Below are 10,606 nucleotides of genomic sequence, written 5' to 3'. Positions count from 1 at the left end.
TCCCTTATTTGAGTGGCTCCTGGGCGGTGCCATCGAGTCATGCTTCATGCACTCGCTTCTTTGGTGGAGAATGGAAACACGTTGCGGTGAATTTGGACAATCGGTGGCCGGGCAGGGATTTTCGCCTGTCTGCAGCTTGGCTCATTGTGGTCCCACTGGGCAGGCCGGTATCTGTGCAGGGTGCTGGTCTGTAGTCGGTGTCTCTCTATTCATGTTCTTAAATTTCGAGTACCCACATATACTTGATACGTTACCAATACATATAAATTGCTACGTAGGTAATGGGAGCGAGCTACATGTGACAAGGAGGGCCATCCGGCAAGATTTTATCAGATAAGGGTAAGGCTGCAAATGGGTTAGGTTGTCTCGACCCGACCCGCATAGACCCGACTCAACTCGAATTTTAGGACCCGCGGGGCCAGGTTAGGTCTTAAATTTAGACTCGTTCTATTTTTCGGATCGGGTTGACCTAGATTCGTCCCGACCCATTTTTTTGTCAATTTTGGATCGTTTACCAAAAAGACCCAATCCGACCCGACTCGAACTCGAATTATCCGTTTAGACCCGCAAGCTGCAACCCTAGATCTAGAGGCCCACAAGCCGCCAGCTTCTCCTCCGAGGCCTCGTTCCTCGAGGAGATCGGATCCTCGCTTCGTCTCCTCCTCGCGCGCCGAGCAGACCCATCGGGAGATTTCAATGCTGTGCTCCTCGACGAGATCATGGAAGGGGTTTTGCCAGTCGGGAGCTCGAGGAGGAGGACGCCGAAGCTATAGATGTTGGAGTGAGGGGTGAAGGAGCAGAAGCAGGGGTGGCGAGTCTCCGGGGCGTGGTAGAAGAGGGAGGAGGAGGAGGGGAGGTGGTCGTCATCGTCGGGGGAGGGGAGGAGCCAAGGGACGAGGCCGTAGTTGGTGAAGCAGGACTCGAAGTCGCTGCCGAGGAGGACGTTGGACGTTGGATGTTGGAAGTTTTGGTATCCGAGTCTCCTGTCCGGCGGAGGAACCCTAGATCTGGAAAAGTCGAGAAAACCCTTCCTTCCCGGATCGCTCTCCCCTTTTTGCGCGACTGCGAGTCTCTACGGAATCCGGCGACTTCGGCGTGCTTCGTTCCTTCTCCTAAAGTATGTCCCTCCTCCGAAACCCTCTTCCTCCTCCTTGGATCTCACCTGCGACCACGACACCACCCTCTTCCTCCTCGGATTTCACTGGCAACCCCAGACCCACCCTCTTCCTCCTTCTCGGATCTCACCTGCAACCTAAATGCCACACTTTTCCTCTTCCTCCTTGGATCTTACGCCGATCACGATGCCATGCACCCTCTTCCTCCTCCTCCTCCTCCTCCTTAAATCTCACCTGTGACCTTGACGCTGCCCTCTTTAGACATTGCCCTCCTCCTCCTCCTCCTCCGATCTCACCTGCAAACATGATGCCGACCTCTCCTGATGCTACTCTCTTCCTCCTCCTCCTTTCCCTCTTTGACGTGCTGCCTTCACCTACTCGCCTATGCGGACCCTACCCAGATCCAGATCTGACCCAACCGAATGACCTGTTGGGTTCAAAATTATAGCTGTAGACTCCATCTGACCCGATGTTCAATCAGGTCGGATTTGGATTTAAAATTAGGACCTGAAAAAAAAATCGGATCGAGTCGGAATCACTCAAGATCCGATCCGACCCATTTACACCTCTAGATAAAAGGGAAGTATTATAGTTGGTGGTGTGGGCCACCCCAAAAAAAGAGGAGGGGGGTGATATGCGCAGGATTCGGGTTCCTCGCAAGAGATGAAACCTGTATAGGAAGAGGACAAAAAGAAGGGAATGGAAAATTAATAACACAGTGTTATCACCGGTAATGAGGGTCTAATTATTAGATGAACAAGGTCCGGTGGACCAGCCCCATACTCGCTCACCATGTTACCCTCTTGTATTTAAACAATTCAAGGTCAAATGAAGGGCGCATGCTATCCACCGTACATATGCTCCAGGATTTGGATTGGTCTACAAGATCATGTTCATGTAATAATTTCTCGTAAACATAACCCTATAGTTTCTATAGACCGGGAGGGACGAAGTCTTCATGCAGTTCTGGGAGGGGCCCTGCTAGCAATGTCCCCGCTGTCGAGAGATTTAAGCAACTCAACAATGGCTTGTTTGGATCTTCTCTTGCAAACCGATGTCCAATACAGCTGGATAAGTAATTCAGGATGCTCATGCTTCGCTGTTGAGGGATGAGGACATGGCTTTGCCTCCATGTTCAATCCTTTTTTATGGAATTGGTGGCAGATTGGGCTACATTAAGTGTGTTCCAAGCTTACTTAACTATATATCGAGAAGACTTAACTGTGTACTAGGCTATATTAAGTGTTCAAACATTAATTAACCACGTGCCAAGCTTACTTAAATGTGTACCATGCTCTATGAACTATATACCAGGTTAGATTAAGCTTACCTATGTAACAAGCTTGCTAACCTAATTGCAATGATGAGTTAATTGTGTTCGAGGCTATATGAACTGAATTCCAAGCTTACTTAACTAATTACAATGGTGACAAATCTACTATACCTATCAATATTATAAAAATTAGATTATTTACCACTCACTCATTATTTTTTTATTTATTTTATTATTTATTTATTTGTTTCATTGAAATATATTTATTTATTATTTTATTTATTTATTTATTCGTTCATTCGTATATATTTATTTATTATTTTATTTTATTGAAATGTATTTATTTATTCATTCATTCGTGTGTGTGTGTGTGTTTTTTTTTTTTCTTTTACTTCTTTTCCTCTTTTTTTTTCTTTTCTTTTCTTCTTTTTCTTTTCTTTTCTTTTTTCTTCTCTTCTCCCCCCCTTCAGCAAGGTTCGAGGCATCAAAAGGGGGCCGGGGTGGCGGCCCGTGGCCGCTACCGGCCACAGCCTGTGTGCAGAAGACCGACCTCTTTTTCTTTTTCTTTTTCGGCACCTCTCCAACATGGGGGTGGAGGCATCTTCGGCATTTTGTTTTAAAAAAATACTTTTTGAGACGGGAAATTAAAGCTAGCAAAGTTGTTGGACTGGACATTTGAATTATGATCAACAGGGACTTGCTGTTATACCAGGTCCATCATAGGGTGGAGGATTAAGTACCGATTATTTACATTGTATTGTATGGGTACGTCATCAACAAATTGAAGGCAAGAGTGGTTCCAGTCCTCCGGTCCAATGCCAGCTAGTTACCGGTCAATCGAAGTTGGCAAGAGAGCGTGTGAATGCAATAATTCAGCGAAAGGATGATGTTGCTGCCCTCGCGCCTGGGCATCATCCAGAATCGTCATGGGAAACTTTGGTCCGCTGGTTGACCAACCCCACCATCCCGCTCCAGCTTGACCAAACTCAAAACTGGAGAATACCGCTGAGCTCATCCTGCAGGCAAAAGAGAACCGTACCAGGTTTCAGGGCATAAGTACATTAATTCGACTACTTTTGTCGCACTCAAGTAGTTTCCAAATCGCATCAAGCTAGATCTCCATTGAGGGAGATGTATTAATTACCTGCGGGGTTATTGCATGTCCTATCATGACTCACGAGTTGAATAAAGAGGACTCGCAATCCCAGTGATATCACCCTGCTCTACCAGGTGGTGACATAATCTAGTCTTACGGCCGGCAACATTTCACTGTTCTATCACGTAATGATCTCGTATAATCTTATAGCTGTGCCACGTGTGTGTGTGTGTGAGAGAGAGAGAGATCGGCCAAAATTCTTATGCTACAAATATGTGACTGATATTTTGATAACATTGTCGCCAATCATAGCAGGCTCGGGGGTTTGCATTATTATTGATTGCCATGCAGTGGAAACAGGAGATGTAGCATTATTTGATAACTTGATTTTTATGAAATAGTGTAGGAGGCTCTCATCCCTCTAAAATCTGGGGAGAATCAAATTTATACAGTAATATTTTATATATAGAGAGATTTTCCATATTTCTAATATGTAATCTCTAAATGTCAGTGAAGCAACTTTATTGTACACCAAAAATCACCTTCTATATTAAAAAAAATAAATATAAAATAAATTTTTATAACAAAAAATTAAAGAGACAGATAATAACAACTATTACTCTTGATCTGCAATAACGAATTATTAAGAACCATCAGTCAAATCTTGTTGCTGTAACGAAAGCCTAGCTCCCGGGCACTCATCATAGTTGTTATTTTAAACCATGCTTTCATTCTATACCATGATAAAACAAAATAAAAGGATGAAAATGGTCACGCTCTTGAGATAAGTACACAGGTTTGCAATATTTCATTCACGTAGCAAAACATTACACATGTTAAACTGCTCCGTTATGCGATGCAGTTATTCCTGACTAGGAAAGTAGAGTTATCACACCGTTGCATTTGGAAATAATCGAAGACAAGCCAGTACCCATAACAATTTTTTCGAAGGGTGGGAGTGGGCCATCACAACTCTTAAGGAGACCCACCACCAACGCCACCCCCAGCTCCTCCTCCGAAACCCCCTCCGGCTCCGCCGCCAACTCCTCCACCACCACCAAACCCGCCGCCGCCGCCACCTCCGAATCCCCCACCTCCACCTAGCCCAGACCCACCTCCCACCCCACCGCCAGCGCCGGCTCCACCTCCGAAACCTCCACCAGCTCCACCGCCAAGTCCACCACCACCACCTCCACCAAACCCACCTCCACCACCTCCACCAAGCCCACCACCATGCCCTAACCCAGCTCCACCGCCAAAGCCAGTTCCAGCTCCAGCTCCACCACCAAGCCCACCTCCTCCTCCAAACCCGCCGCCGCCACCGCCGCCGAGCCCGCCATGGTGGTGTAACCACTTCTGCTCCTCCAAGGCCTCCTTTCCCGCCAGCTTCCTACCACTAGTTGAACAAATGAGAGCACTAAAGAACACTATGAGGAAGAGCTTAGCCATCTTGAACACAGTTTTCGGTGGACTTCGGCTGTGGAGAGAGCCATGGGGAGACCTGGGGTTTATATAGGCGCTGCATGGTAGGGGCGGAGGCCAACGGCAGTTGGGAAGCCTTTAATTGAGTTACCAGCGTCTTAGCTGCAAACGCGTGTCCGAGGCCAGAGGAGTAAATGAGGCCAACCGCCGCTGCCACCGCCGTGACAGCGAAGGCAAGAAGACTCTTGAGCCACCTCCTCGAGTGCAAACGGATAGACCTCATGCTGATCGGATTGGATAGGTGGAGTTTAGCTTTCTTGATGAATAGAAAAAGAAGGGCAATTAATGGACTCTGCTTTTTTTTTTTTTGATAGGCATAGGCACGTTTTGTCTTTGCTCTCTTGAATTCATCATCTAGACTGCGGCAGGCTAATAAATATCGTGGGTGTTTCATGGAAATGTCCTTCGTATTTCTATGGGCCCAGCCATGCTGCCACCCAATTTCCTTGTATTCCGCCACCTATGGGTTGCAGGCTTGCAGTTCATCCATTCACAAAGTATAGGTGGTTTGAAGCATTTGTAGTGCCATGCCAGGGTCGCAGGGAAAAATTTTTGATTGCAATATCGCCTCGCAGCTGTATGTTTCCACCTCGATCGATGATTGCAGTTTACTTGTAAAAAACTGGAACAAATTTTATTATGGATGAAGAAGAAAGATGATGAAGTTGTCACGGGCATTTGATGTTGTCGGCTTTCTAATTTATCAAATAGATTAGAAAGATGATGAAGGGATATCCAATCATATTCACAAGGCGGCATCATAATGTAAATTTTAATGTTAAGTAAGTTGGAACTCTTTTTTTTTCTTCTTTCGTAGTAATGTTAATTAAGTTGCTCTTAAAAATCACAGGAAGCACTCGCCCTTCTCACTCCTGGGTGCTAATCCTGGTTGTTGCCGTTGTTGTGTTTGTGTGTGGGTTCCAGAGCAGACAAATAAACGACTCATATGAGAAGTAAGGCTAACAATCAGAACTTCTATCCACAGAGACCTGCGCAACTCATGCTCTAATCCCATTACTTAGGTTCTAATCTAATTTTTGACATATCGGTCCGAACTAAGCAATACAGAGCATACTGTACCATACTGATTTAGTATTGATACTCGGTATAGATAGCGTACCGGTATTCGGCATATCAAAAAAAATTTGTATCATACTGTACCGATACTGTGCTAGTGTGGCACTGATACAAAATTCGGTATCGAGATGGCGAACCTTGAGTCCTAGCATTGTATATATAATTATAGCAATATGGAGGAGGGATATTGCTTGTACAAAATGTGACAAATATCGACTGTATAGGAGCTGTTTGGAATCGCAAGTAGTCTAGAGGTGGGATTCTCGTGTCATGCGAAGCTATAGCACATTGCCCCACATGACGTGGTTCTGTCGCACTCATCTTCTTAATTTTCACCTAACCGAGCGGAATGGGGTATCGCTTATAACTGGAAAATAATTGAGATTCTAAATACTTGTTTGAGTCTGATTCGATCGAGATTGTTTCCTAATCTGTAGCTCCGTAGATACAAGAATTGCACAATTGGCAGTCCTTAGCACCACCCCTCTTTTCACAGGGTGTCGGAATTTTAGACCAATTTAAACTCAAAAACACTTGATCCACAGCACAGAAATCAGGGAAAGAAGTACTAATGTCATGCTGCGAAGACTTTATTCTCCTCCACTTTTTTTATGAATAGAAATATAACAGTTGATCATTTTTAAACAAGGAATTGATTTGCTAAATTAATCATCAGCTCTCGAATCAATTTGCTAAATTAATCGATTCAGTCGAAAAATTTCTGCTCCAACATGTAGTTCTGAAATCCTCTGTAGTTCTGCTTGATAGACGTAGATCGAAGTAACTGTAAGATCTTTCTTGGTAAGTCATCTACAGTCATTCTGGTTCAATTACGTAAGAAGCAAAATGTTAAGCCTGTCTTACTTTTCACAGTTTGGCTTGTGGCAGTTAGATCTTGGGCAAGCTGCCTACCTTTGGTTGAAGCAGTTTGATCCTGAGTGTACATTCTTTCTCCTCTTCTTGCCATGATTGTAGTATACTGTGCTAAATGTCATTTTAATATTGTGCCTCAGTTGGATACAGTCACATTTAGACATGTTTCTTCTAAGTGGCCTTGACATGGGGTTATTTATACAGATGCTATAATTCTATGATTTTAATCTTTACTTCAAGTACTCAACTGAATCTTTTGTTGATATATATGTGGCTAAAATTTTATGCATTTCTTTCTTGGAGTACGAAAGCAATGCACGTTTTGACTCAGACCATGATCAAACCCACTTGTTTCTTCGGCACGGCAAGGTTATTTTCATGTCTTATATTTTGTGAAATAATTATGCTCCATGTCACGCCCCGGACCCGGATCCGTGACACGGCCGTGCTATTGCCGACTATCGCCCACAGTAGCACGCAGCCTCATACAGGGGTAGCAGGTAGCCAAAAGGATTCATCCTTATATATATATTAAAATATTTGCAGTACAACCTTCAACTGGTTGGAACCAAAAATACAGAACTTCTATACTATTCAAATATACAAAAGTATATAAGCTTCTTCCAAAAAATACGAAGCTCTGTAACAAAATAAAAACATATCTGATGGCGATCACTGATGAGGATCTGAAAGAAACGAAACATAAACAGATGTGAGCTACACGGCTCAGTAAGTAATCCTGCATAATCCTATCGGATCAACCAGTATGCTAAACATGTAAATCAGGGTTTGAGAAGCTGACATGCACGTTTATCTAATGATCATCATGGCATAACAAGTATGCGATTTAAACAAAGCAGTAGTGCAAATCACAAAAATTTTCATATTATATGCATATGAAACCGTGCCCCCCGGCATGCCGTGGTCCTTTTTCTCTCGGATGCTACTGCGAAGTCAGACTCGACCACTGGCGGGGCCAGCTCAGTTACTATTCAGCCACTGGCGGGGCAGGCTCAGTTACTATTCAGCCACTGGCGGGGCAAGCTCAGTTACTATTCAGCCACTGGCGGGGCAGGCCCAATTCCAACTCAGCCACTGGCGGGGCAGGCTCAGTTACTATTCAGCCACTGGCGGGGCAGCTCAGTTACTATTCAGCCACTGGCGGGGCAGCTCAGTTACTATTCAGCCACTGGCAGCTCAGTCATTCTCAGTAGCATCTTTGAGCCCATTATAGTGCCTCTTGGCTAGATAGTATTTCATTATACTAACTTGCATGCATGATTAAAATATCAGCATCCTCATGTTGCATACATAGCCATAGCTTCTGGGATCATTAAAGTTACTTATGCATTGTAACATATCATGTATGAAACATATATACTTAAAATAAATGCTTAGGAAACATTAATAACATAACATGATCCACAACAGGATTAGGACAGGTTACTTACAGTGATTCGTTTTCTCCCAAGTTTCTTACGTCCTGGTGACGGATCCTGAGTCACCTAAAATTACATTATAATGAGCATATTATTTCCTTTTACTTGTTTGGATTCTACCCGAAATTTAGCCCAAGTCTAATGTGTTCATATTGGAGCCTTGATTGGGTCCATATGGTTTAATTGGCCTTCTAATTGGTCATTAGGCTTAATCCCAAGTTTAATTTGGGTTTAATTTTGGTTAAATTTATAGTCTGGCTTGTCCAGACTTAGCCCAAATTTGATTGGGCTCGGGTTTAGTCAAATTTGGCTAAACCCTTTCCCCTTTTTTTTTTTCTTTTTCTTTTTCTTTTTCTTTTTCTTTTTCTTTTTCTTTGGGCTTAACGGGTTGCGGGTTCGGATTCGGATCCGACCCGCGAACCCGTTATCGGGTTCTTTCTCCCCCCCCTTCCAGAGGCTTCCGCCTCTTCACCTTCTTTGTCTCTACCGAAGCCCATGCTTCCGGCCCTCTTCTCCGGCTCCCCTTCTTCTCCTCCGGCCAGATCTGTGGCCTTCTTCTTCTCCGCCGGCCGGATCTACCGCCTCCTCCTCCTTCCGACCTTCACCGAACCCTCCCCGGCCAGATCTACCAGCCCGGAGTGGTGTTTCCCCTTCGGGGCGGCGACGGTGGGAGGCCGGCCCTTTCCCTCTCCTTCGAAGTGGTGCCGGAGGAGAGGAGAAGAGCCGGGAGGTGGGATCGAGGCCGATCTCCTTCGGGAGAACTTCTCCGGCTCCGACCACGGCGAGGTAAGGCCGTGGTCCGCGGTAAGTATCCCCCTCTTCTTCTTCTTTTTTTTTTTTTTTTTTTTTTTTCTTTTCCTTGTTCTTCTTCCTCTTCCGTTTTCTTCTCTTTTTTTTTTTTTTCTTTTTTTTTTGTGGGAGTCTCGCCACCACCTCTCGGCCGGCGGAGAGGTGGGGCTCGGCTGAGGCTGGCGGCCTTGAGGCCGCGTTGGTCGCCGGCACGGCAGACCCGGCGGCCCTTGGCTGCCCCTCAGCCCTAGGGCAGCCACGGCCGGGGCCTGTCACCCGCAGGCCGAGTCCGGCTGGGCTCGGCCCGGGTGGCGTGGGCTCGGCTTGGGCCGTTCTCAGGCCGGCCCGCGGCCTGTTGGTCCGGCCCGCAGCCTGTGGGTCCGGCCCACGGCCCTCCTCCTGTTCTTCTCTCCCGTGCCGGTCTCCTTCCTCTCTGTGCCAGTCTCCTCCCCTCTGTTTCATCAGTGAAACAGAGGGGAGAATACCCTACAGAGGGGTATCTCCACTTCCTAAAACTTTATTATTTAACCTAAGGGCCACTTACCTGGATTTTTGCTGGTTACCGTTGGGCCGTTCCTCCCCCTCGTAGTCCCTCCTTCCTCTTGGAGCTTCAGGGCTCTTCCGCCTTAGGCTCCAGGGCTTCGGCTCTCTCTCTTTCAGTGTTCTTGGGGGCCTCCGACTTAGGGTTGCCGGCAGGGACTTAAATAGTGGTTTAGAAGATGAGACCCCCCTCTCTGAGAGGTCCCATCCGCTCCATGCCTCCCCTCTCCGGGAATGGCCGCCGCCCCCTCTGTCTCCGGTGCGCCGGCATCGACTGCCAGCAGGGGTGGGGGTCACCCTTCCCTGTCGGTCTTATCCCTTCGTTTTTTTTTTTTTTTTTTATAATAATCATTATACTGGCTACAGTAAAATTTGGGCCCAACCCTTAACTGGGCCTATTTTTCTATTGGGCCTAGTAGGTTGTGGGCCCGGACATTACATTCTTCCCCCCTTAAATAAATTTCGTCCTCGAAATTAAACATACCTTGGTTCTCGAAGAGCTGAGGGTAGCGTTGTCGCATCTCTTCCTCCAATTCCCAGGTAGCTTCCCTTTCAGTGTGGTTGGTCCACTGGACTTTAACGTAGGGAATGGTGCGCCTTCGGAGGATTTGCTCTTTTCTGTCTATGATGCACAGGGGAGCCTCCTCATAGGTTAAATCTTTATTTAATTGCAGAGGTTCATGTGGTACCACATGGCTGGGATCCGGGACGTACCTCCGTAACAAGGAGACGTGAAAGACGTTGTGTACGCCTGATAGCTCTGAAGGTAGGGCCAATTTGTAGGCAACTTTGCCTATTCTAGCAAGAACCTCAAATGGGCCAATGTAGCGAGGACTTAATTTGCCGTGTCTTCCGAATCGGGTAATACCCTTTGATGGTGAAATTTTTAGGAAGACAAAGTTCCCCTCCAAAAATTCCAAGG

General features: G+C 46.0%; 1 protein-coding gene across 1 annotated transcript; it reads right to left on the bottom strand.

Moving 5' to 3' along the window:
• Positions 1-4,194: 4,194 nt before the first annotated feature.
• On the bottom strand, positions 4,195-5,178 carry LOC103698330 (glycine-rich protein 23-like). The gene has a single exon (XM_008780328.3). The coding sequence runs from the start codon at positions 4,931-4,933 to the stop codon at positions 4,460-4,462; it is 474 nt and encodes a 157-aa protein (XP_008778550.2). The 5' UTR covers positions 4,934-5,178; the 3' UTR covers positions 4,195-4,459.
• Positions 5,179-10,606: the final 5,428 nt, after the last annotated feature.

The sequence above is a fragment of the Phoenix dactylifera genome, chromosome 4 (genome assembly GCF_009389715.1).
Source record: "Phoenix dactylifera cultivar Barhee BC4 chromosome 4, palm_55x_up_171113_PBpolish2nd_filt_p, whole genome shotgun sequence".
Taxonomy (NCBI): Eukaryota; Viridiplantae; Streptophyta; class Magnoliopsida; order Arecales; family Arecaceae; genus Phoenix; species Phoenix dactylifera.
Note: the sequence above shows the minus strand (reverse complement) of the source record. Positions and strands in the feature narration are given on the sequence as shown.

Coding starts and splice junctions, on each gene's coding strand:
- LOC103698330 (XM_008780328.3), bottom strand. CDS start 4,933: ATGGCTAAGCTCTTCCTCATAGTGTTCTTTAGTGCTCTCATTTGTTCA.